General features: G+C 45.9%; 1 protein-coding gene across 8 annotated transcripts in view; it reads left to right on the top strand.

The window, feature by feature from the left end:
- The window catches only part of LOC129392916 (putative nuclear pore complex-interacting protein family member B2), a 33,615-nt gene extending 9,738 nt beyond the window's left edge, over positions 1-23,877 (top strand). For 3 of the 8 annotated variants that reach the window (XM_055114998.2, XM_055114995.2, XM_055114997.2), the window contains exons 2-9: positions 4,588-4,764; positions 4,926-5,083; positions 12,115-12,243; positions 15,864-15,963; positions 16,127-16,271; positions 20,356-20,416; positions 20,526-20,561; positions 21,898-23,874. In XM_055114998.2, coding sequence (XP_054970973.1) covers positions 4,964-5,083; positions 12,115-12,243; positions 15,864-15,963; positions 16,127-16,271; positions 20,356-20,416; positions 20,526-20,561; positions 21,898-23,286 — 1,980 coding nt within the window. In that variant the 5' untranslated portion in view covers positions 4,588-4,764; positions 4,926-4,963 and the 3' untranslated portion in view covers positions 23,287-23,874. The other 5 variants (XM_055114996.2, XM_063605752.1, XM_055115003.2 and 2 more) reach the window with 5 other exon arrangements.
- Positions 23,878-27,966: the final 4,089 nt, after the last annotated feature.

Below are 27,966 nucleotides of genomic sequence, written 5' to 3'. Positions count from 1 at the left end.
TAACAAGTTATTTTACAAGCCATTTAGAAATTTCTGTACTATGGTCCCAATAATGTAAAATATATTAATGCCTATTACATTCAGATAAATTATACACTTGGAAACTACATACTTATGACTTACAAAAACTTACATAAACAAATTATACAAATTATATGCTCAATTTTTAGGTATATAGTCTTAAATTAAGCTTAAATGTACATTCTCAAGATAAATTAACAGTTCAGGGCTTCACAACTTGAAATCTGTGGAAGATGACATTGGAGACAACAGAACTCTGGTGGAATTCTTAGGTGGAATTTGCTGAAACTTTTTTTTTTTTTTTTGAGACGGAGTCTCGCTCTGTCACCCAGGCTGGAGTGCAGTGGCACAATCTCAGCTCACTGCAAACTCCGCCGCCTGGGATCACGCTATTCTTCTTCCTCAGCCTCCCGAGTAGCTGGAACTACAGGTGCCCACCACCACGCCGGGCTAATTTTTTGTATTTTTAGTAGAGATGGGGTTTTGCCATGTTAGCCAGGATGGTCTCGATCTCCTGACCTTGTGATCCGCCTGCCTTGGCCTCCCAAAGTGAAACTTTTCTTTAAAATAGAGATGGGATCTTGCTGTATTGCCCAGGCTGGTCTCAAACTCCTTGCCTTAAGCAATCCTCCCACCTCAGCCTCCCAAAGTGCTGGGATTACAAGCGTGAACCGTTACACCCAAGAGAAACTTCTTGAGATAGTTACATAATTTTTAAATCTGCCGTTGTAGAAGTTAATAAGGTGTAGAGCTGAATAAATATTAAATATTAGATCAAGTTTCTCATGTTTACCTTAAAGTATAAAGATTTATCTTAAAGCACTGATTTTCACAAAATAACATCAGTGTGAAATTGGAAAAGAAGCCAAATATTTTATTTCATGTATCTGGGAAATGAGGTGCTTTAGTCGACTGAATCTGCCCCCGACTAAAAAGCATTCATTAAAAAGTACTTAACTCAGAAATTATAAAAATAGAAGCCATCGATAAAATGCATTCTACACGGAATATGCCAATCATACACTACTCTTTTTTGATAATAAAAAACGTACTTACTGAGCCAGGTGTGGTGGCTCATGCCTATAATCCCAGCACCTTGGAAGGCCAATGAGAGTGGATCAGTTGAGGCCAGGATTTGAGAGCAGCCTGGCCAACATGATGAAACGCCGTCTCTAGTAAAAATACAAAAATGAGCCGGGCACGGTGGCACTCACCTGTAATCCCAGGTACTCCGAAGGATGAGGCAGGATAATTGTTTGAACTCAGGAGGTGGAGGTTGCAGTGAGCCAAAATCATGCCACTGCACTCCAGCCTGGGTGACAGAGTGAGTCTCTGTCTCAAAAAAAAAAAAAAAATTCAGTTGCAGTGGCTCATGCCTGTAATCCCAGCACTTTGGGAGGCCGAGGCAGGCGGATTACAAGGTCAGTAGATCGAGACCATCCTGGCCAACATGGTGAAACCTCCTCTCTACTAAAAATGCAAAAAATTAAGCCGGGCGCGGTGGCTCACATCTGTAATCCCAGCACTTTGGGAGGCCGAGGCGGGCAGATCACGAGGTCAGGAGATTGAGACCATCCTGGCTAACACAGTGAAACCCCGTCTCTACTAAAAATACAAAAAATTAGCTGGGCATGGTGGCAGGCGCCTGTAGTCCCAGCTACTTGGGAGGCTGAGGCAGGAGAATGGCATGAACCCAGGAGGCAGAGCTTGCAGTGAGCCAGGATCCCACCATGGCACTCCAGCTTAGGCGACAGAGCCAGACTGTGTCTCAAAACCAGGAAAGAAAACAAAAGAAAATTTGGACTATTGCCAATTACAAATATTTTTAGAGAATTCAAAACAGTAACTGTGGATGATGGAAACAATAGTTATGATAAAAGTCTGATGAAACTTCCCAGTTCACAAGGAAATTTAATTACTTATGTGCAGCATTTTAAGACAGTAATCAGAATCATGACTGACAGCATCACATCAGGACCACCAGACTTTTATAAATTTCATATAATCTTCAGAAATAATTAATAACTTTTTTTTTAGATAGATTCTACCTCTGTTGCTCAGGTGGGAGTGCAGTGGCATGATCTCGACTCACTGCATCCTCCGCCTCCTGTGTTCAAGCAATTTTCCTGTCTCAGCCTCCCGAGTAGCTGAGACTACAGGCATGTGCCACCAGGCATGGCAAATTTTTGTATTTTTAGTGGAGACAGGGTTTCACCCTATTAGTCAGGCTGGTCTCGAACTCCCAACCTCAGGTGATCCACCTGCCTTTGTCTCCGAAAGTGCTGGGATTACAGGCATGAGTGACGGTGCCCAGCCATTCATAACATGTTTATACAAATATAACTTTAACAAATATTTAGTATAACTATCAAAATTACAAATCATAACATATTAAATTTGTATAAATGTATGTAATTTTTGGAACATGTATATCAACAACATACCCATAAATATAACTGAGATGAGATCTAATGTCACCTCACTTGACAGTGCCCTCCCATGCAGTATCACCACATTTGACAATGCCCGCCCATATAATCTACCAAATAAATCGAATCACTTAATACCTCTACAAGATGAGAGATACATTCTTTAGACTCCCGAAGGGACGCAGCTGAAAAATGCCAAAGTTAATTTTAAGCCAAAAAGACCTGATTTAGGATTTTGACACTGGAGAAACCCATCAAAGATGTCAAGTTTGAAAACACTTGATCAAAACAGAATCACAGGTCACTATTAAAAAGGGTATTCATTTAACCAGAGACTTCCAAAGCAATACAGAAACTTACATGGATATAAAAACCTTAACCCTTTTAAAGGTCAGATTTGCTAAGTGATCAAAAGGGGTACTTGAATTGAATCGACACAGGAAGAGTGTGTACAGGGTTGTGAGTGTAGGCAAATGGTTACTTTGGTCATATCTCCATTTGCCACCTGATTACACATGAGAATGGCATCTTTACTCACCAGAAAGCCAGTATTATGGGAGGTGTAGGAGGCATTCTTGGACTTGAGACAAGAACATTGTTGTGTAGAAATTTCATTGACTGTGTTAAAATTATTCTCCATGGGCTGGAGAACACATAACGTGGTGTTTAGAATGCGACGGGCATTGATTGGATGCAAGGTCTCCACACTTACTAGCTGTGTGACATTGGACAAAGTGCTTCATCATTCTGAGACTCAGTTTTTAAAGGAAAAACAACTAACTACCTTGCAAGCTTGCTAGCAGGTTTAAGTGTAATAATGTGTGGGAATGACTAACACGTAGTGACAGCTTAATTAATGTTAACCCTTATCATTATCATATAAGAATGTGAGTTACGTAAGAGAGGAATCCTGTCAGTTCATTCTCTGCTGTGTCCCCAAGACCATGAATCATGGCTGGCACGTAGTAGGCATTTAATAATATTTGTTCAACAAGTATTTGGCAGTCTTGGAGGGCAGAAAAGGAGGTGGGGAAGATTTTTAAAAAACATTTTTTAAAAAGTCACATTGTCCTACAATACCAATTTTTCTTGCATATTTAGGAAATTGAGGGTTTTTTCCTAAAACATGCGGACATATGGGAAATAGGATGCAACATTTGCACTAATGTTTCAGACACAGTTAGAGGTTTCCAAGAGATTTTGCGCTGGGGAGGCTGCTTGCTACAAGCTCCCAAAGCTCTGGGAGGACATAGTATTCATTCCTCCCTCAGCAGAAGTGGTGAGGCAAGAAGCTCTGGGGAGCACCCAGCCTTGGACTTTTAGCATAGTGTGTCAGGTCTTCATAGTTTGGGCCCAGGGCACAGAGAAGTCACAGCTCTCTGGCATCCTGTGACCTTTACCCTCTTTGCCAAGGGAAAATGTGGCCCTCCAAAGCAAGAAACTTGAGGGCATGGGTCACCCCAGCCCTGGCATCTGCCCAGAGCCCGAGAAGGAAGGAACAATGATCCTCCAGCTACCTCACAGGGCTGGCACAGGTGGCCACTGCCCTGGCATCACCCAGCTGTGTTCGGCAGCCTGAACCCCATCTGTGGGGATGTGAGGAGGAAAATACAAAAGTCCTTAGGTGAACACTGAGAAGGCAGATGCAGCAGAAGCCTCCAGGCCAGAACTACCCAGTCTTGGACCTATGGTGGAGATAGAGCATAGCTGGCGATCATGTGTACTTACACTGTAAGGTCACCTGGTTGCACTATGGCCTCATCTGTGGCTCTGAAAATGAAGATTTGGAAGGAGATCATCACAGCTAATGTTTAACAAGCCCCTCCTGTGTGCCAAATCATTCACCCCTCACAACAACCGAATGAGCTAAGGATTCTCGTTATATATAGTTTATGGAGAAGGAAGTGCAGACATAAAGAGGTGAATTATCTTACCCAGATCATACAGCTAATAAGTGGTGGAGGCAGAATAGAATCTAAACAGTGTGGCTCCGGAGCCCACATGCATTGATTCAACAAGTGTTTATTGAGCACCTGCCACGGACAAGGCCTTGTGTGATTAAATAGGGTTATAATTAGTAATATAAAAATGAGAAATCACTAATGCTTTTTAGACTTAACATTTTCTTTTTTTGTAGGTTTCAGGCACAGAACTGTATATCCAATAATAGTGAAATGGATCCCACTAATTATGACCGAAATGATGATACATTTAAATGACTTGGATGTTTTATGGGTATGATCTCGTGAAACCTTGAGAGAAACTGAATGACGAATGAAACTATTGTTCCTGTTTCACACAGAAGAAAACTGAGGTTAAAAGGGGTAAAGTAATTTTGCATGGCATGAAGTAGAAATTCAAAGTACAGGAATTTGAACTTGGTTCTGTCCTTTTCTGAAGCCCTTGACCACTATAGACTCAAACATCACCTTGTTTTTCCGCTCATTCAACACTTTTTTTTAAATTGTCTAATAGGTTGGCACTCATCATGAGCCCCTGTTCTCATTCTGCAAATGGTGAAGCTCTCTATTGTCCTGACCCCACGGTTCCTGTCCCATGGCCAGGGCCAGCTCACCAAGGAGCTGCAGCAGCACGTAAAGTCAGTGACATGCCCATGGGAGTGCCTGAGGAAGGTGAGTGAGTGCAGACAGATGGGGCCTGGTGCCCTTGAGCAGTTCCCGGGTCTCAGCTGCCACACATCTCATAGCGGGTGATGCTGGGGGAAGCTTACGCAGTCTCAGTACTGGCTTCTTCCTCTTTTTCTTTCCATACAAGTGGCTTAGGGATGGGGTAGAGTAGTTGACTTATTTGGATGAAAACCACTATCTTCTGTCAGAAACTCAAAAGGAATCATTGCTGGCATGATAATCTAAAGAAAAACAACCAGACAAGTGCCCAACGACACTTAAAAAGGTTATTTATTATCTTGCCAAGTTTAGGCTGGGCATGGTGACTCATGCCTGTAATCCCAGCGTTTTGGGAGGCTGAGGCTGGTGGATCACCAGAGGCCAGGACTTCGAGACCAGCCTGACCAATATGGCAAAACCTCGTCCCTACTAAAAATACAAAAATTAGCCGGGCATGGTGGTGTGAGCCTGTAGTCCCAGCTACTCAGGAGGCTGAGACAGGAGAATTGCTGAGATTCAGGAGGTGGAGGTTTTAGTGGGCCGAGATCACGCCATTACACTCCAGACTGTGCGACAGAGCGAGACTCTATCAAAAAAAAAAAAAAAAAAATTATCCTGCAAAATTTGAAAAGGAAATTCAAATCAACAGCTTCTAAACTACTTTTTAACATGACTCATAATAAGAAATACATTCTATAGTACATATATATGTTCTATAATTTTGAATAAAAGAATTAACCACATCATATTTATTTTACAACATGTAATACATATTTTTTATTCTCCTTCATTTGTTTTGAATGCTCTGTGCAGTCTACAAAAAGTCCAATAGTAATAATTAAATTATTCATTAAGTTGAACATTATCTTGTCTTTTAAAATGATAATCTCAAAAATGATCTTTTATTTTTGAGATTCATATAGATACACACACACACACACAGACACACAGACACACACACACACACACACACACACACACACACACATATATATATATATATTTTTTTTTTTTTTTGAGACAGAGTTTCACTCTGTCCCCCAGGCTGGAGTGCAATGGCACAATCTTGGCTCACTGCAACCTCCGTCTCCCGGGTTCAAGCAATCCCTCTGCCTCAGCCTCTGAGTAGCTGGGACTACAGGTGTGCGCCACCATGCCCAGCTAATTTTTGTATTCTTAGTAGAGATGGGGTTTCACCATATTGGCCAGGCTCGTGTCAACTCCTAACCTCGTGATCCGCCTGCCTCAGCCTCCCAAAGTGCTGGGATTACAGGCGTGAGCCACCATGCCCAGCCAAATCTAGGGCTGGAACATGGCTGCAGCATATAAAAAGAATTGAATTCCATACTTTTGTTAACCCTGTTTTTTGTTTGTTTGTAGTTGTTGCTGTTTTTGAGACAGAGTCTCGCTCTGTCGCCTAGGCTGGAGTGCAGTGGTGCAATCTCGGCTCACTGCAGACTCTGCCTCCCGGGTTCAAACTATTCTCCTGCCTCAGCCTCCCAAGTAGGTGGGACTACAGGCACCCACCACCACACCCGGCTAATTTTTGTATTTTATTAGAGACAGGGTTTCACCATATTGGCCAGGCTGGTCTGGAACTCCTGACCTTGTGATCCGCCCACCTCGGCCTCCCAAAGTGGTGGGATTACAGGCGTGAGCCACCACACCCAGCCCCTGTTTTGCTTTTGTTTTGCTTGCTTCTTAGGGTTGTTTTTCTATTTATGGTAAAGGCATTGGCTTTCCATTTGTAGCATCAATAGAATATTTCCTGTTTACAATAACCGTATGTCATAGTAAATGGTAAAGGGATTTAAAGCAGTGGTTTTCAGCTGCCAGAGGCCTGAGAGAGTTTGGGCACACTCTGTGTGATTGGGCAGAAGGCCTGTGGGAAGTTTAGCTGAGGACAGGGCCAGGAAAGGTGATGGACAGTGGGGGTCTGTCCTGGTCACCAGGCCCCTGGGTCCTGCCCACCTGCTTGGAGCTCCCCACCCATCACACATGATGCTGCCAAGCCCTCTGGGTATTGTGGGCAAATACCTCAGGAGAGAAGCTGATGAACTTTGTTTCTTGAAATGCACAGATTCCTTGGACATCCCTGAGAGGTCAATCATGAAAGTCAACTTGGTTTTCTCCCCGTCATTTGGGTTCAGAATTTAAAGTCCACACACACGGGCAGTAAGATGATATAGATAAGGACATCATCACTCGGTTTCGGATGTTAAAATGTCTAGGTGGGTTAGGGGTGATTTGAGATCACACAACCTTGTGCCACAAAGAGGAATTCCCAGGCCAGAGGGAGACATTTTATTGCCATGTTATGATCTTATCATTGAGTTGAAAGGCAATCTTGTTTCATTTTGGATTCTTTCTTATGTTTATGTCTTATAAGGGCACTTTGAATTTCCAAGCAAATAATAATTTTGAATTAGCTTTTAATCATTGACTTCTAGCACAGTTATATGATCAGAAACATGCTGTGTGATTTGATTGCTCTCAAATATATTGAGATTTGCTGGAACAAAATAAGTCAGGTTAATTTTTGTAAATGTACCATGCATGCTTAAAATGAATGTATCTACATTTGTTCCTGAGATACAGGTTGATGGACGGATGGCTACATGGATGTGATGGAGATGGTTTACTATCGGGACCTTCCGTATCCTGCTGATGCTTTGTTGCTTAGGATATGAATGGCTGAGCGGAGGCTGTAAAACCTGGCACTCTGCTTGGGTATGAGGTTCTTCCTGCCATCCTGCCATCATTTGTTTTTTATGTTTTGTCGCCAAAAGTGACCTTGAGGAACCCTGGGAGCTCAGGAAGGAAGGAGCGCCCAGAAGCAGGGACAGGGAGCTGGTTGGGGAGGACCAGAAATCAGGTTTGTGAAGGTTCCAGAGAGGACCTGTCCTTGCGAGGAGTGTGGGAGACTGAGATGGGGGAGGGGTCATTGGAATGATGCGGGCGCTACTTGGCATTGTCCATTGTGAGGCACCACCGGGGTCATCAGGGATTGGTGGAGAGGGAGTATAAAGCCCCAGGGTTGCTAAGGGAGGGCCCAGACCGAAGAAGGTTTGGTGGATAGCAGAACCTTTTTGTCTCCCTCTAATTGCTCCTAAGCCTCACGCTCCCTTGCCCCGCGTGTCCTGTTGCTTCCCTGATCTTCTCCGTGACCTGTAGCTAAGCCTTCCACCAGCGCTTGAGAACTTAATTTGAACCGGATCCTTTCCCAGACCCTTTCTTCTTCTCCTCCTCCTCCTCCACCTCCTCCAGGTGCCCAACAGCCCCCTTCTCCTCCTTTCCCTTCCCTTACTTCCCCCCTTCCCCTCCCCTTCCCCTCCCCCTCCCCTCCCCCTCCCCAACTCAGATCCCGGCCCGGTCCCCGTCCCCTTCCCTCCCCCCTGCTCTAAGCCACCTCCACCTCTGTCCTGGCCGCCTCAGGGCGCCCTGAAAGGACCAGGACATGCGGGTGCGGTGGATGCTCTTTTGGCTCCTCTTTTGGCTCCTGCTGGAATTTATCAGCCATCAGTGCATCTCTGTAAGTAGACGCTGGACCCGTGGGGTTTCTTCCTTTTTACTGGGCTGTGTCACGCGGCATGAAATTACACAGCTCAGGCCTGTAATCCCACACTTTAGGGGGCCGAGGTGGGCAGATCACTTGAGTCCAGGAGTTGAAGACTAGCCAGGGCATCATAGCGAAACCCCATCTCTACAAAAAATTCCAAAAGAGATTAGTTGAGCCTGGTGGTGTGTACCTGTTATCCCAGTTACTGGAGAGGCTGAGGTGAGAGGATCGCTTGGGCCCAGGAGCTGGACGTTGCAGTGAGCCGAGATGGCCCCGCTGCACTCTTGTCTCTAACAAACAAAATGGACCAAAACAAAGTGAAATGTCATTTGATTTGTGTCATCTGGTTTGATGACTTTTTTTTTTTTTTTTTTTTTTTTAGACAGAGTCTCACTCTGTCGCCCAGGCTGGAGTGCAGTGGCAAGATCTCGGCTCACTGCAACCTCTGCTTCTGGGGTTCAAGCAATTGTCCTGCCTCAGCCTCCTGAGTAGCTCAGATTACAACGCCTGGCTAATTTTTGTATTTTTAGTAGACCACCACGCCTGGCTAATTTTTGTATTTTTAGTAGAGACGGGGTTTCACCATGTTCGCCAGGATAGTCTCCATCTCTTGACCTCGTGATCCGCCTGCCTCAGCCTCCCAGTGCTGGGATTACAGGCGTGGGCCACCACGCCTGGCCAAAATATATAACCTTAAGTGTAAGTTTACTAACTTTGGAAAGTACATACACCAGCATAAACCAACCCCCTTTCAAGATCTACATTATTTTATTTATTTATTTATTTATTTTGAGACAGTTTCTCCCTTGTCGCCCAGGCTGGAGTGCAATGGGGCAATATCAGCTCACCGCAACCTCTGCTTCCCAGGTTCGAGTGATTCTCCTGCCTCAGCCTCTCGAGTGGCTGGGATTACAGACATGTGCCACCACTCCCAGCTAATTTTGTATTTTTAGTAGAGATAGGGTTTCTCCATGTTGGGCAGGCTGGTTTTGAACTCCCGACCTCAGGTGATCCGCCCGCCTCGGCCTCCCAAAGCGTTGGGATTACAGGCGTGAACCACCGTGCCCAGCCAAGATCTACACTATTATGTCACCCCAGAAAGTGAACTCTCACTCTTCCCAGCCAGTCTCTTTCTTATCATAGGTTAGCTTGCTTATTCTGGAATTTCGCGTATACAGATGCATGCCATGCCATAGGTACTCTTTTGTGTCTGCTTTGTTCTGCTCAACACCATGTTTCTGAAATCATTACCATTGTTGTATGGTTCTCTAACTCCATCATTTCCATTTCAGACTCAGCATATGCTGAGTTCAACCTGTTGAAGGGCTATCTCTGTTTAATTCACCATCTTGAAAGAAACATTTAAAATTGAGATGTTTTCAAGAATATATAGTTAAATCCTGAGGAATCCATGTAGAAATGTTATCACAAGCTGTCTGAACTTACTCAGGGGAAGTCTTCGTCTTCACTCACATAAGAGTCTGATGGAATTAATATCAACAATCTTAGAGAAATCTCACACTGTTCATGCCATTTTCATGATCTCCACCTTGGTAATTTTTTTTTTTTTTTTTTGAGACAGAGTCTCGCTCTGTCACCCAGGCTGAAGTGCAGTGGTGCGATCTCGGCTCACTGCAACCTCTGCCTCCCGGGTTCAAGTGATTCTTCTGCCTCAGCCTCCCAAGTAGCTGGAACTATAGGCGCATGCCACCATGCCCTGCTAATTTTTTGTATTTTTAGTAGAGATGGGTTTCACCGTGTTAGCTAGGATGGTCTCAATCTCCTGATCTCATGGTCCACCCACCTTGGCTTCCCAAAGTGCTGGGATTGCAGGCGTGAGCCACCATGCCCGGCCCACCTTGTTAATTTTTAAGCACTAAAATTTGATACTTATATGTGAATGAAGTAATCTCTTCATTGTGTTTTTTTTTTTTTTTTTTTACTTATGCTGAGATTTAAATGACAAAGATTCATATAATCCAAGAGAGAAGTATTATTTAGAGGGATTCTTTTACCATGTGATATATAATAAATGCATCCAATGCTATACATCAATTTAAAAAACAAGTAAATAACTTTAAAGAAAAGATAACTACTGGCCAGGTGCAGTGGCTCACACCTGTATTCCCAGCACTTTGGGAGGCCCAGGCAGGTGGATCATGAGGTCAGGAGTTGGAGACCAGCCTGGCCAAGATGGTGAAACCCTGTTTCTACTAAAAATACAAAAATTAGCCGAGCGTGGTGGCAGGCGCCTGTAATCCCAGTTACTCAGTAGCTGAGGCAGGAGAATCGCTTGAACCCGGGAGGCAGAGGTTGCAGTGAGCTGAGATCATGCCACTGCAATCTAGCCTGGGTGACAGAGCAAAACTTTGTCTCAAAACAAAAAGGAAAAGATAAGATAATTACTCTATACTTAGCTTGTCTTACCCATGAGTGACGGGCTGCATGTGGCCCAGGACAGTTTTGAATGCAGTTCAACACAAATTTGTAAACTTTCTTAAAACGTTAGGAGATTTTGGCCAGGTACAGTGGCTCATGCCTGTAATCCCAGCACTTTGGGAGGCTGAGGCGGGCAGATTACCTGAGGTCAGGAGTTCGAGACCACCCTGGCCAACATGGCAAAACCCCATCTCCACAGAAAATACAAAAATTTGCTGAGTGCACTGTCAGGCACCTGTACTCCCAGCTACTCAGGAGGCTGAGGCAGGAGAATCACTTGAACCTGAGAGGCAGAGGTTGCAGTGAGCCGAGAGCACACCACTGCACTCCAGCCTGGGTGACAGAGTGAGACCCCATCTCAAAAAGAACAAACAAAAACAAAAACAAAAAAATGGCCGGGCACGGTGGCTCACACCTGTAATCCCAGCACTTTGGGAGGCCGAGGCAGGCAGATCGCCTGTCAGGAGTTCAAGGCCAGACTGGCCAACATGGTGAAACCTCATCTCTACTAAAAATACAAAAATTAGTCGGGCATGGTGGCAGAGACCTGTAATCTCAGCTACTCGGGAGGCTGAGGGAGGAGAATGGCTTGAGCCCAGGAGCTGGAGGTTGCAGTGAGCCGAGATTGCACCACTGCACTCCAGCCTGGGCGACTGAGTGGAGCAGAACCCTGTCTCAAAAAAAAAAGAGGTTTTTTTTAGATCATCAGCTATTGTTAGTGTTAGTGTATGTTATGTGTGGCTCAAGACAACTTTGCTTCTTTTAATATAGGCAGGGAAGTCAAAAGATTGGATATCCCTGCTTTATACCAAGAAAGACAACACCCCACGTTTGCAATGCCTAAAAACACTGCCAGCCATCTGAAAAACATGTGACTTCTAACTTCTGTTCTTTTTTGTAGCGGTGGAATCCCACGGTGATATCTGAGGGATGCGGTTACCTTTTGGAGGAGGTTGACAGTTTCTAAGGATGATTCTTTCTGAGTGAAATATTGTCAGTGTCATTGACCTTTTCATTATTTCAACTATTATTATTCCAGGTTATCAATACTCTGGCTGACCATCATCATCGTGGGACTGACTTTGGTGGAAGTCCTTGGTTAGGTATCATTATTGAATTTCTGAGAAGTTATAAAGTTGTCATTACCCTCTGGACAGTTTACCTTTGGGTGAGTATACTAACTTTCTGTAGAGGTATACTTGTAATCACAAATAAGAATAAATTATATAAAACAATTCACGTTTCTGGACTTCATTATGAATATGTGGTTTTACCCAAAAAATCAGGGAAATGACTTATTAGCATAAGAATTATGAAAATATCTGCCATTTACATTATGAAAATTAAATAGGTCAGTGTTTGTTTAATAGAATGTCAACAGAGCTTTTGGTCAAAAATAAGTTTTTTTTAACCTTTGTGCTATTTGTCACAAATGGAGTATGAGGTTTCGTCACTTAAATAGGAAATTCTTTCTAAACTCTTCTGCTTTATAGTTCTATCGTATGGGTGGAAGGAAAGCTTCCAGTCTCCTCTCTGAAGATTCACTGCAGAAATGAGCTGACAACAGACAGCTTAACAGGAAAAGAAAAACATAGAACAGGCATAAACATGGGAACCAGCTGAAAAATGAGACTGCTAGAAGGGCTGGATGGTTGATGCTTAAAGAGCACCCTCTTCTGAGGGGAGCGGGAGATAGATGGAGATGTAGGCCATTTAGAGGGGCAGCAAATGATTTTTAGGGGAAATGAAAGGGCCCAAGGAACAAACAATTGGCCTGAGACAAAGTTCCTCTGAGGTCATAGGGACGAGGTGACAAACTGCCGGAAGGTGAAGGGCAGAACTGCACTGCGTCTCATGATGCAGAGAAAGCCCCAGAGAATCTCTTAGAACTGCCCTCCAAGAGAATCAATGAAAAGTGTGTCTGGGCAGGGTAATTTTGAATGACATCATTCAAAGTGCATGTTCCCACTTGCAACTGGAGAGAGATCAGTATGTCAAAAGTCTGTACTTGGTAAGAATTTGGCTGCTAAGTTGTGCCATAATTTGTCTTTTGAGCCTTTTTTCCTTTGGGTAAGTTGAGCTCTACATTTTGTCTTGCCATTCATGACAGTAAAAATGTGGTTGTCTGGGGGCTGAACCTCCTCCTGAACAATGATCCAAGATAAAAGTACTAATACCACAATGCTTTTTTATATTCAAGGGAAGAGGAAGTATGTTTCAGTTTTACCACCTAGATAATTACACGTCATTTGGCACTGCCTTTCAAGATATGTAGAAAACAGAAAATATATGAGTTATGAAGATATCTAGGCACATTTAACATTCTCTATGCCACTTAGTCCTGAACAGAGAATTTTCGGTATAAATTGGAGGAAGCTTTTTTTTTTTTTTTCTCTTTTCTCACCCCCAAGACGAGTCTCCCTCTGTTGCCCAGGCTGGAGTATAATGGTGTGACCTCGGCTCACTGCAACCTCCACCTCCTGACTTCTAGTGATTCCCCTGCCTCAGCCTCTCAAGTAGCTGGGATTACAGGTGCCCACCACCATGCCCAGCTAATTTTTGTATTTTTAGTAGAGTCGGGGTTTTACCATGTTGGCCAGGCTAGTGTCAAAACCCGACCTCAAATGATCCACCCGCCTCAGCCTCCCAAAGTGCTGGGATTACAAGCGTGAGCCACCACGTGAGCCAGGGGAAGTTTTTAAATTTACCACTTTTTAACAATTCCATTTAGGAAAGTTCAGTTGAGCTGTTGGACTTGGACAACTTCGCACCTCTCATCTTTGTCGTTGTCATCTAGTCATCTATACCATTACCTCCTAAGCAGGGACATCATGGGTGCCATGAAGCATTCATGCGTGATGGCATTTCTTTGCTTCTCATTTCTTCATGTGTTTGACATTTCTCCTAGCTCCAAACTGGGCCAGCTACCTTTCCTATGAAATCTGGCAGTGGCTGTGGGATTGACGTGGTTGCTCTTTTCATCTTTTTAGATTACCCATTGCTTCTCTTGAAATCCTAGTACATGATTTTTTTTTATCCTATGTGCAGAAATCAGGAAAAAACAAATTCTACAAAGAATTTGAAAGATATTATTTCAGGCCAGGTGTGGTGGCTCATGCCTGTAATCCCAGCACTTTGGGAGGCTGAGGCAGATGGATCACTTGAGGTCAGGAGTTCAAGACCAGATGGGCCAACATGATGAAACCCCATCTCTACTAAAAATACAAAAATTAGCCAGGCATGGTAGCAGGCACCTGTAATCCCAGCTACTTGGGAGGCCGAGGCACAAGAATTGCTTGAATCTGGGAGGTGGAGGTGGCCGTGAGCCGAGGTAGCGCCACTGCACTTCAGCATGGTTGAGAGTGACACTCCGTCTCAAGAAAAAAGTCATTTCAATGACTACCTCAGGAGATTCATAGGTATCTGACCCACATCTGAGATGGGATTTGCATTGCATTTTAGCTATGATGAGAACAAATATTTAATATCTTTGAAGATTAAAAGCATACTGTGATAATATGGAAATCTTGGTGGGAATTCAGTCATTAGTGAGAATGTTTTGCGTTAAGTTCAAACCAGCCTCAATGAAGCTGATGTGAGGGAAGGCAAAGTGAACTCTGAGTAGAGCAGGGACAGAAGGAAGATGCTCCAGTGCAGATCAGGAAGGAGCAGGGGGTGAAATGTTACAAATTCTAGAACTCAGAGAGCTGAAGGTAATTACTTCCTTTTCAAGTTGTGAAACATGTTAACCTGTGGTAAAATACTTATAAGATGATAATTACCATCTAACCGTGTTGAAGTGTACAGTTCCGTTGTGTGAAGTATATTCATGTCATTTTTATTTTATTTTATTTTTTTTGAGACGGAGTCTCACCCTGTCACCAGGCTGGAGTGCAGTGGTGGGATCTTGGCTCACTGCAACCTCTGCCTCCTGAGTTCAAGCAGTTCTCTTGCCTCAGCCTCCCAAGTAGCTGGGACTACAGGCGTGCGCCACCATGCTCAGCTAATTTTTGTATTTTTAGTAGAGACGGGGTTTCACCATGTTGCCCAGGATGGTCTCCATCTCTTGACCTTGTGATTCACCCGCCTCAGCCTCCCAAAGTGCTGGGATTACAGGCGTGAGCTACCGCACCTGGCCTATTTTTTTTTTTTTTTTTTTTTTTGAGACAGAGTTTCAATTTTGTTGCCCAGGTTGGAGTGCAATGGCACAATCTCAGCTCACCACAACCTTTTCCTGCTGGGTTCAAGTGATTCTCCTGTCTCAGCCTCCCGACTAGCTGGGATTACAGGCATGCACCACCATGCCTGGCTAATTTTGTATTTTTAGCAGAGACAGCGTTTCTCCATGTTGGTGAGGCTGGTCTCAAACTCCCGACCTCAGGTGATCCGCCTGCCTCGGCCTCCCAAAGTGCTGGGATTACAGGAGTGAGCCACCGTGCCAGCCTCATGTCATTCTTGTGTGTGTGTGTGTGTGTGTGTGTGTGTGACAGAGTCTCATTCTGTCCCTCAGGCTGGAGTGCAGTGGTGTGATCTCGGCTCACTGCAACCTCCGCCTCCCAGCTTCAAACGGTTCTCTGCCTCAGCCTCCCGAGTAGCTCGGATTACAGGCGCCCGCTGCCATGCCCGGCTAATTTTTGTATTTTTAGTAGAGACGGGGTTTCACCATCTTGGCCAGGCTGGTCTTGAACTCCTGACCCCGTGATCCACCTGCCTTGGCCTCCCAAAGTACTGGGATTATACGCATGAGCCACCGTGCCCAGCCGTCATTCTTATATTATTATTTCCTAGTTGTCTTTCCTGAAGACTATCTTCCAGTCTGAAAATGGACATGATGGATCCACAGATGTACAGCAGAGAGCCAGGAGGTCCAACCGCCGTAGACAGGAAGGTATGGCTCTGTTGGAGTCCCCATAGTGTGGAAATGAGTTTGTCCTGGAAAGGGAAAGAACAGCTTCTTGCCCTCAGGTTTCTCACCTTCTCCTCTCCTCACTCTCACCAAGGGCTGAGGTCCATTTGTATGCACACAAAGAAAAGAGTTTCTTCCTTTCCAGGAAATAAAATTGGCCGGAAAGACGTCATTACTCTACAGAGACATGTGAAAACAAAAGTTAGAGCTAAAATCCATAAGATGAAGGTGACAACGAAAATCAACCATCATGACAAAATCAATGGAAAGAGGAAGACCGCCAAAAAACAGTAAGATGTGCCTTGACACAAATACTGTTGTATGAACCATGTGCCAATCAAAGTAGACAACTGTAAAGTCCTTGAGAATATTTTCTACAATATTTGTGGCAAATTCAGTGGGTTCAAAATTGAGTTTGTCCTTTCTGCTTCATTAGTTTAAGCTGTATAATTCCTTTCCCTTCCTACATTCTTGTTTGTCATTTTTTCGGGGGAAGAGGAGTTGCTAGTACTGGCATTGGTTTTCCTTTCTCTCTCTCTCTCTTTTTTTTTTTTTTTCCTGAGATGGAGCTTTGCTGTTGTTGCCCAGGCTGTAGTGCAATGGCACAATCTCAGCTCACTGCCTTTTGGGTTCAAGCGATTCTCCTGCCTCAGTCTCCCAAGTAGCTGGGATTACAGGTGCCCACCACCATGCCCAGCTAATTTTGGTATTTTTACTAGAGATGGGGTTTCACCATGTTGTCCAGGCTGGTCTCGAACTTCTGACCTCAGGTAATCCACCTGCCTCAGCCTCCCAAAGTGCTGGGATTAGAGGCGTGAGCCACCACAGCCAGCCTTTTTTTTTTTTTTTTAATTTTGAGATAGAGTCCCGCTCTGTCGCCCAGGCTGGAGTGCTATGGTGCAATCTTGGCTCACTGCAACCTCTGCCTCCCAGTTTGAAGCAATTCTGCCTCAGCTTCCCGAGTAGCTTGGATTACAGGTGTGTGCCACCACATTTGGCCAATTTTTTTTTTTTTTTTTTTTTTTGAGACAGAGTCTCACTCTGTCACCCAGGCTAGAGTGCAGTGGCATGATCTTGGCTCGCTGCAACCTCCACCTCCCAGGTTCAAGCGATTCTTATCCCTCAGCCTCTTGAGTAGCTGGGACTACAGGCATATGCCACCATGCCCGGATAATTTTTGTATTTTTAGTAGAGGCGGGGTTTCACCATATTGGCCAAGCTGGTCTAGAACTCCTGACATCATGATCTGCACACCTCGGCCTCCCAATGTGCTGGGATTACAAGCATGAGCCACCGTGCCCAGCCCAATTTTTGTAATTTTAGTAGAGACAGGGGTTCACCATGTTGGCCAGGCTAGTCTTGAACTCCTGACCTCAGGTGATCTGCCTACCTCAGCCTCCCAGTGTGAGCCACCACACCCAGCCTGGATTGTTGAATTCAATGCTTGGGTCACCTCCAGATTCATTTTCGCAGTCTTTCATGTTTTGGTCATATTACATTGTATTTTGCTGCCATATGACAGATCTTTCTTTGTTAAATGTGAGATACTTGTTAAAAAATATTTAGCAATGAATTGAGGCCTAGTAGCATGTTATCTTGCTGCAGAAGAGATGGGAGTCTACTTCTGGGGGATGGTCAGGGGTCCTCCATACAGGCTGCAATTGAGGTCGTCGGTGCAGGCTCAGTCCCTACAAAGGCCAGGGTATTTCCTGTCCACCTCTATTCTGATGCATGACTCTTCTGGGTCTCAACCAGAGCCAGTGGACTTCAGTATGGGTCGCTTTCATTGGCAGACCCTCAATCCACTTGTTTTCCATCTAATCCCACGCATGTGTGCAAAAGCTGCTGTGCTTCTTTGCATCTCAGTAGTTCCTTCTGGAATTCAGCAATGAAACTCAGGGAAATGGGTTCCAAATGCGAGGCTGACTTTCGTCCTGGGTTTCCTTCTTCTCCATCTTCACCTCATGTCTGTTTACTGCCATGTTAGCAATTTGATGTATTCAATCATGGGTTTTATATTCTGTTTGGTGTCCCCCATTGTTCTCATCGGAGATCAGAAGCTTCAGATGCACTTATGTCAACTCAAGAGTAGAATGCTTCCTTAGCTTCCCTCCAGAGTCAGGTTTTGTGTTTCTAGTTCCCAAGTGCACAGCAGGAGTAGTGATGTCCTCACTGGCTTCTCATTTGCATTAAACTGTGAGCTTCTTTAGCGTGGGGACAGGACCCTGCTCCCATTGCATTCTCAGCACCTCACCACACACTCCTTGTTGGAGACCACTCCAGACAGCATGTGCAGAAGGATGCCCTGTGGTCAGAAACAAGTTGATTAACTTTCTCTTTGAAGTGTTTTCGTCCCTGTTTCCTAGCATTCTGGGAATTTTACACATCCTTCCTATAAAACCAAGTATCAGGTGAGATCCTTAGGATCAGGACCATGAATCAAGTGGTGTGAGGGCAACACAGCAAACTTACCCTTTTTAGGCCGTTTCCTTTTTCTGCCCTCAATCTCTGTGAACTGAACCTTGTTAAACTCAGTCAACACCAGGGTGGATGGTTTGCCATTGTCACCTATTTTCAGGACATAACACCCTGACTTAGGAGCCATTCCAATCATTTGTAATTCAATAGATGCACCCAGCATTCAGATTGCCTTTTCTCTCAACCAGGATCTTTAAAGTCGATGACAAGAGTTCCAGTCCTGAATCATGGCAAAGTGCAGTAGTGAACTGCGGGGTTAATGACACCATATTCTGGAAGGATCTCTCTATGGCTGATGGTCTCAGTTCTGGCATCAGCCTCTGACTGAGAATCAGGTCTCACACAGGAGGAGTCAGATGAGGAGCAATCCTCTGCTTCCGATGGAGTTAGTTGTGATGAATTGGTGAGGTCTGGTTTTTCACACTGAACTAAAATGAGCTTTCGCTGTGTCAAGCACAAGACTGACCCCAGAAACACACATAGTGCACCTCATAGAAGCTTTTAATAGTCTTTATATTTACTAAAGAATAGGACTAACTATGGAACTATGAAGATGAGCTGGAAATGACAGGTGACTTGCCAGCAGGCCAGAGTGTGACTTTTTTTTGTCCCTCAATGGGAGGTGTCAATTCTCCCTTCGGTTGTGAGAATCAGTTGGTTCATTTGTGGGAAGGTTGCAGGGGGGATCTTTGAATCACAGCCTTCAGATGCCAGAAGGGCAGAGGGAATCCCACACGGGCTGGTGGATCATGTGTGTGCATTTCTCTCCCTTCTAATCTGAGGAAACTAAGCATGAAAGAATGTGAGCATGCAGAAAAGGAGAGGTAGGTATCAGAGGCAGAGGAAAATGGGAAATTGGATATGAAAGAAATACACACCTACAAGTGAGTTCAGAAACTGAACCCCACCCTCCTGGGAACCACCCATTGGAGTGTTGTTTTTAACCTTTGTACAATGTTTAGACCCAGTAAATGCAGAAATAGAAACAAATGGTCAGAAGACATATCGTGAGAGAGAGAAAGAGTTCACAAAACAGAAAACAAAGTACCTTAATATTTACCAGTGACCAAAAGATGTGAAGTAGCAAAACGTCTCCTGATCCCATTGCCAGCTAGACTGTGTGGAAACTCAGTTCATACCAGCCATTCTAGGGGTGGGGTGAGTTGTTGTCATCCTTAGGAAAGTGTGTTGTTGTAGGATCAACCACATCCTTCAAAAGGACTATGCCTGTTTATAAGCCCAGCTGTTTCTGCCCTGTGAAACACGGTAAGGATATTAATACAAAGAGAATACAGCTTTATGATAAAAGACGCTCAATGAAGGATGAATTAGGGATACACTGAGAATGGGGAAGGAAACTATCATCTCAGAAGTCAGCAGGCAGTAAGCAAGAGGAGGAATCAATATAGCAACAGTTTGGATCAGACTGTACAGTTTTTTTTGTTTTTGTTTTTGTTTTTCTGAGATGGAGTCTCGCTGTGTCACCCAGGCTGGAGTGCAATGACGTGATCTTGGCTCACTGCAACCTCCACCTCCCAGGTTCAAGTGATTCCCCTGCCTCAGCCTCCCTAGTAGCTGGGATTACAGGTGCCTGCAACCACACCTGGCTAATTTTTTGTATTTTTAGTAGAGAAGGGGTTTCACCATATTAGCCACAATGGTCTCAATCTCCTGACCTCGTGATCCATCCGCCTCGCCCTCCCAGAGTGCTGGGATTACAGGCGTCAGCCACCGTGACCGGCTCAGACTGTACTCTTATAGCCATCTGAAATACGTTTTCTAGGTATAGATAGATTGTGTAAGGGTACAGTTGTGAGGATAACAGAAATATGGCAGATTATTTAAAATCATCCTGAAAGTGGTGCTTTATCTGATGAAAGTGATTGTAATCCACAGGAAAATGTTTCAACCTGCACAAGAGTTGCGGCGGCGGGCAGAGGACTACCACAAATGCAAAGTAAGGAGCTTCCTCCCCGCAGTTGCAGGATAGTTCAGTGCTGATGCAGATGATGCCACGGCCCTTAGACTCTCTCAACATTCAATTTCTCATGTGTTGGCTTTTTCAGATCCCCCCTTCTGCAAGAAAGCCTCTTTGCAACTGGGTAAGTTTGCTTGTTTTCCTTGCTTTTGGACATAGTCTGCCAGGTCAGGACCTGGATACATTTTTCTCCCTACAGCTCTGTGCTCAAGCCCTGCAGAGGGAGATGGCAGAGAGAAAGGCTGCCTACAAGCATCACAGTCCCATCCCTGTTGGTAACCATGTTGTGCAAAAACACTTTCATCCCCACCCAGTGGGGCCCCTGATCTAATATTCTAAGTGTCAGAGGTCCCGTATTTGTAATAGCAAATGGGCCCTGACTGTAAATTAGTGAAGAGTGAATGTAACTTATTACCCACAGGGACAATTCCAAATGAAGGCCTTAAATCATGCTCAGCTAAGCTGGTTCTTGTGTGGCCTCTGTACCTTCAAAAGCTGCCGAGTCCTATTACACGTGATGGGACTTGTACACTTGAAGTGAAACACAGTTTTAAAACTTGCTTTGTTTAGAATTCCCACCTCATTTTTCCATGGACAAAAGTATTCTTCATGTTTTAGTGCACTTACAATTTGGTATTACCTGGGAGTGAAAAGAAATATTATAGCCATGCCTAACTGACTTCTTGAGATAAGATTGTTCTGTCAGAAAACCCTCTCCCAGTTCCCCTGCAGCTCTTCAGGAATCCACATCTCTCCAGAGCTCTTTGTTCTCATGGGTGGCACCTCCAGAGTGAAGAAGGTCCTTTGTCAAGAAGGGAAACAGAGGGGAAATGAGAGGGTCCTGCAGGCAGAGCTGGAATCAACTTCCACTCTGCCTCTTGCAAGCTGTGTGACCCTGGGCACAATTTCTCCTTCCTCTGGAAACCTCTGTTTTCTTAGATTTGGAGCAGGGTGGTCACACTGACCTTGCAGAGTTCTGAGAATCAGAGACAGAACATAAAAGGCCTGGAAAACATTCTCCAAAAAGAAGCTGCAACATGTGTGGACAACGGGCTTTTCATGCCTCTCTTACTGTCTCTTACTGTCTGTTGACCTGGTGCAAGAAACATGCTCTGGTGATGGCTGTGAGGGAGGAATGAGGATAGACATAGACACTCCTGTGTCTCAAACATGCTTCTGTCTTCCCTGGGGCAGGACCCCAGCCTGCCTACATTTGCAGACAGACACAGTGGCATGTGGAGACAACAGTGTGTCCCAATGACTTTTCTTTACCCCCCAGCTGTCGGCAGTACTCAGTGGAAGGGTGATATTATGACACTGATACTGCTATTTTGAAACCTGGAGGATGGAAAGGTGCAAAAATCTATCACCAGCAACAGAAGGTGCAGACTGTGTTGGTGGCGGTAATTTTGTCCATCAAATGGATATGTGTGAAAGCATTCCCTCCTTTGTCCCTACAGGTCAGAATGGCGGCAGCGGAGCATCGTCATTCTTCAGGATTGCCCCACTGGCCCTACCTCACAGCTGAAACTTTAAAAAACAGGATGGGCCACCAGCCACCTCCTCCAACTCAACAACGTTCTATAATGGATAACTCCCTGAGCCTCAAGACACCTCCCGAGTGTCTGCTCCATCCCCTTCCACCCTCAGCGGATGATAATCTCAAAACGCCTCCCGAGTGTCTCCTCACTCCTCTTCCACCCTCAGCTCCACCCTCAGCAGATGATAATTTCAACACGCCTGCCAAGTGTGTGCTCCATCCCCCTCCACCCTCAGCGGATGATAATCTCAAGACACCTCCCGAGTGCCTCATCACTCCCCTTCCACCCTCAGCTCCACCCTCAGCTCCACCCTCAGCGGATGACAATCTCAACACGCCTGCCGAGTGTGTGCTCCATCCCCCTCCACCCTCAGCGGATGATAATCTCAAGACACCTCCCGAGTGCCTCATCACTCCCCTTCCACCCTCAGCTCCACCCTCAGCTCCACCCTCAGCGGATGACAATCTCAACACGCCTGCCGAGTGTGTGCTCCATCCCCCTCCACCCTCAGCGGATGATAATCTCAAGACACCTCCCGAGTGCCTCATCACTCCCCTTCCACCCTCAGCTCCACCCTCAGCTCCACCCTCAGCGGATGATAATCTCAACACGCCTGCCGAGTGTGTGCTCCATCCCCCTCCACCCTCAGCGGATGATAATCTCAAGACACCTCCCGAGTGTCTCATCACTCCCCTTCCACCCTCACCTCCACCCTCACCTCCACCCTCAGCTCCACCCTCACCTCCACCCTCACCTCCACCCTCAGCTCCACCCTCACCTCCACCCTCAGCTCCACCCTCACTTCCACCCTCACCTCCACCCTCAGCTCCACCCTCAGCTCCACCCTCACCTCCACCCTCAGCTCCACCCTCACCTCCACCCTCAGCTCCACCCTCACCTCCACCCTCAGCTCCACCCTCACCTCCACCCTCAGCTCCACCCTCACCTCCACCCTCAGCTCCACCCTCACCTCCACCCTCAGCTCCACCCTCAGCGGATGATAATCTCAAGACACCTCCCTTAGCTACTCAGGAGGCTGAGGCAGAAAAACCACCCAAACCCAAGAGGCCGAGGGCCGATGACGTGGACCCATCATCGCCCGAACCCAAGAGGCAGAGGGCCGATGACATGGACCCATCATCATCCAAACCCAAGAGGCGGAGGGCCGATGACGTGGACCCATCATCACGCAAACCCAAGAGGCGGAGGGCCGATGACGTGGACCCATCATCATCCAAACCCAAGAGGCGGAGGGCCGATGACGTGGAACCGTCATCACGCAAACCCAAGAGGCAGAGGTTGAGTTAGCTGAGAACAGGCCATTGCACTCAAGCCTGAGCAATAAGAATAAAATTGAGTAGAACAAAATAAAAAAATCAAAAAAACGAAACAAAACCCACACTCCAAAAACAAACTAACAAAGAATAAATAAATAATATAAAAATAAAATAAATACTGCAGTCCTTATGTTATTGCTTTGTTTCGATATCTGGTATGATTGCCTGTGGGACCTGAGGTTTTTAATCATGGGGTTTTTTTTAATCTTTAGAAGTGGTTGGTTATGTAAAATATTATTATTATTATTTTTTGAGACTGGATTTTGCTGTGTCACCCAGGCTGGAGTGCAGTGGCTTGATCACAGCTCACTGCAGCCTCAACCTCCTGGGCTTCAAGCAATCCTCCTGCCTCAGCCTCCCAAGTAGCTGGGATCACAGATGTGTGCCACCACGCCTGGCCAATGTTAAAAAATCCTTTAACTTTTTTGTAGAGATGCACTCCTGGACTCAAGCGATCCTCCTACTCGTCCCGACCACCAGCCCCTTTCTGATAAACATTTACACTGTTTATTATCTGATGCCATTTCTATCTTCTTCCTTGTCGTCCAGACATCAAATAATTAGGTTTCTTCGGGGTTTTCTTTTTCAAGTGCTCAGTGTTAAAGATCACTCACATTAGGGCCAGACACCACGGCTCATGCCTGTAATCCCAGCACTTTGGGAGGCCAAGGCGGGCAGAGCACTTGAGGTGGGGAGTTTGAGACCAGCCCGGCCAACTTGGTGAAACCCCACCTCTACTGAAAAAAATACAAAAATTAGCTGGGCGTGATGGTGCATGCCTGTAGTCCTAGCCACTTGGGAGGCTGAGGCATGAGAATCGCTTGAACCCAGGAGGCAGAGGTTGTAGTGAGCCAAGATCACATCAGCACACTCTAGCCTGGGTGACAGAGCGAGACTCTGACTCAAAAAATAAATGAAATAAATATCACTTACATTAGATATACCCAAGGGGTGGTCTATAGAGACTTGGAAGCAGTGGTTATTGCAACAGGGGCACGGAAGTCATCTGGCTATGCCAGGGTGCCCAGGGGATACTCAGGGTGGGTGGCATGGTGCTGCTGGGGACTCACCGCACAGGACGCTCTGATTGACGCACTGCCAGGAGTAGCGCTCTGTCTTGGGGCTGCAGCCGGCCTCCTCAGCTCGAGTGTAACAACAGTCGTGGCCATGGCAGCACCTGCGGATGTCACATGGGCAGGACAGCAGGTGGGTGAAGCTCTCTCCTGGCCCTCCTCTTGCCAGGACCATGGGTGACTGAAGACCCCCAGGGAGGCACAGCATCCTCTTATCTAAGTTTTTTTTTTTTTTTTTAAGAGACAGGGTCTTTCTCTGTCGCCCAGGCTGGACTGCAGAGGCACAATCATAGCTCACGGCAGCCTTGAACTCCTGGGCTCAAGCGATCCTCCCACTTCAGTGTCCCAAGTAGCTGAGACTACAAGCACACGCCAGCATGCCCGGCTGGTTTTTTAATTTGTATTTCCTTTGAGACAGCGTATCTCTCTGTTGCTCAGGCTGGAGTGCAGGCTCAATCAGCTCACTTTAGCCTTGAACTCCCGGGCTCAAGTGATACTGCCACCTCAACCTCCCAAGTCTGCTACTACAGGAACACAAACTCCTTTTTTAAATTTTTTGTGGATATGGGGTCTCACTATGTTGCCTAGGCTGGTCTCGAACTCCCAGGCTCAAGCAGTCCTCCTACCTCAGCCTCCCCAAATGCTGGGATTACAAGTGGGAGCTATTGTACGCCTGGCCTTATCTAAGCTGTTTCCCTGAAAATCCCCGACTTGGGTAATGATTCCATTGGCCCCACCATGCCCTGTCCTGCCTTCCTGGCTGTGCCCAAGCTTGGTCCCTGCCTGCCTGCCTGCCTCCCTCTCTGGGTCTCGAGCTCCTGTGACACATGACTCCTCTCTCTTCCTGGAGTGATCCAAGCCCTGCCACTTCCTGACTTTGCCCACACTGTACCCTCTGCCTGGGGCAACTTCATGTCTGCCCATTGACCCTTAGGCCTCAGCCCAGGCACAAGCCCCTGCCTCCGGAGGTCATCCAGGCCTCACCAGGCTACACCCTCTCGTAAAATTGGATTCTCTCCCTTCAGGGCAGGTTTATAATGAAATCCTCCTCAGAGGCCAGGTGCGGTGACACCCATCTGTAATCCCAGCACTTTGGGAGGCTGAGGTGGGAGGATCACTTGAGGCCAGGGGGTCGAGACCAGCCTGGGCAACATAAGAGAGACTCTTGTCTCTGTAACAAATTTAAAAATTAGCTCACCAGGCCAAGCTCAGTGGCTCATGCCTGTAATCCCAACACTTTGAGAGGCCGAGGCAGGTGGATCACGAGGTCAGGAGTTCGAGAGCAGCCTGACCAACATGGCGAAACCCTGTCTCTACTAAAAATACAAAATTAGCCAGGCATGGTGGCACGCACCTCTAATCCCAGCTACTCGGGAGGCTGAGGCAGGAGAATCGCTTGAACCCAGGAGGTGGAGGTTGCGGTGAGCCAAGATCATGCCATTGCAGTCCAGCCTGAGCAACAGAGCAAGACTCTGTCTTGAGACAATAAAAACACACAAAAAATTAACTCGCCATGATGGCACATGCCTATAGTCCTAGCTACTTGGGAGGCTGAGGTGGGAGGATTCCCTTCAGCCCAGGAGTTTGAGGCTGCAGTGAGCCACTGTGATTGTGCCACTGCACTCTAACCTGGGCAAAAGCGAGACCCCAGGCTAGAGTGCGTGATTTTGGGTCACTGCAACCTCCACCTCCCAGGTTCAAGTGATTCCCCTCCCTCAGCCTCTTGAGTACCTGGGACTACAGGCATGTGCCACCACGCCTGGGTAATTTTTGTATTTTTAGTAGAGACAGGGTTTAGTAGAGACCACGGTGAAACCCTATCTCTATTAAACAAATCTTTACTGAAGATTTGCTACACTGAAGGGATAGCAAAACTCAGTTACCAAAATGGCAATGTGTTTGAACTGTTTACAGGCCAAGAATTCACATTTGCAACACACGCGATACACTGTACTGATTGTGTGACTTCCTCTAGAGAGAATGTGAAAAGTTACAATGTGATGGCTTTTATGAATGTGAGATGAGGCCCAGTGTGCCTTCTCCTCTTCGGTTTGCGCCCCAATGATCATCACCTCCCAAAACATATGCTGAGCTCCCAGCTTCCAGGCACTGTCCCAAAAGTGGGGTGTCAGTGGGAACCCAAGCAACAGACAATATAGAGTCTCGCACCTCATAGAACTCATTTTCTCCTTGCTTCTTTTTCTCTTCACCTTTTTCTTTTTCTTTTTTTTTTTTTTTTGAGATAGGGTCTTACCCTGTTTCCCAGGCTGGAGTGCAGTGGCACAATCATAGCTCACTGCAACCTCAAATGCCTGGGCTCAACGTAACTTCCTGCCTCAGCCTCCCGAGTAGCTGGGACTACAGGCACCCGCCACCATGTCCGGCTAATTTTTCTTTCTTTCTTTCTTTCTTTTTTTTTGTATTTTTAGTAGAGACAGGGTTTCATCATGTTAGCCAAGATGGTCTCGATCTCCTGACCTTGTGATCCACACACCTTGGCCTCCCAAAGTGCTGGGATTACAGGCATGATCCACCGCACCTGGCCCTGATTTTAACTTCTCTTTTTTCTTCTTTTTTTTTTTTTTTTTTTTTTTTTTTTGAGATAGACTCCTGTTGCCCAGGCTCTGGAGTACAGTGGTGTGATCTTGGCTCACTGCAACTTCTCCCTCCCAAGTTCAAGCGATTCTCCTCGCTCAGCCTCTCCAGTAGCTGGGAATAAAGGCATGCGCCACCATGCCTGGATCATTTTGGTATTTTTAGTAGAGACGGGGTTTCGCCATGTGGGCCAGGCTCGTCTCCAACTCTTGTCCTCAGGTGATCCGCCGGCCTTGGCCTCCCAAAGTGCTGGGATTATAGCCATAAGCCACCGTGCCTGGCCTTGATTTTTAGCTTTTAACTTTGAAATAACTACAGACTTTGAAAGAAGTTGCAAAAATAGTACAAAGAGTTACCACATACTCTTCACCCAAGCTTCCTGAAATATTGATATCTTACGTGACCATAGTACAATGATCAAAACAAGGAAATAAGCACGGAAATCATACACGTACCTAATCTACAGATCTTATTCAAATGATCACCGATCGTCACCCTAAGGTTCTTTGTTCCCAGTCTGGCCTCCAATCCCGGATTTCTTCACATTGTGTTGAACTGTCAAATGGCCTTAGTCTCCAAGTGAGATCACTAACCGGCTATTCTGTAGGCTGTCCCTCAATTTATCAACCCAGTTGTTATGGGCTAAATGATGCCCTCCAAAATTCATATGTTGGAGCCCTAATTTCCAGTACCTCAGAAGGCGACTGTGTTTGAAGATAAGGCCTTTAAAATGGCAATTAAGTTAAAGTGAGACCTTTAGGATGGGCTCTAATCCAATCTGTCTGGCGTCCTTATAAGAAGAGGAAATTTGGGGGCATGCTTGGTGGCTCACACCTGTAATCCCAGCACTTTAGGAGGCTAAAGTAGGAGGATCACTTGAGGTACGAAGATCACTTGAGACCAGCCTGGCCAACATGGTGAAACTCCATCTCTACTAAAAATTAGCTGGGTGTGGTGGCACATGTCTGTAATCCCAACTACTT

The sequence above is a fragment of the Pan paniscus genome, chromosome 6, assembly GCF_029289425.2.
Source record: "Pan paniscus chromosome 6, NHGRI_mPanPan1-v2.0_pri, whole genome shotgun sequence".
In the NCBI taxonomy this organism is placed as follows: domain Eukaryota; kingdom Metazoa; phylum Chordata; class Mammalia; order Primates; family Hominidae; genus Pan; species Pan paniscus.
Note: the sequence above shows the minus strand (reverse complement) of the source record. Positions and strands in the feature narration are given on the sequence as shown.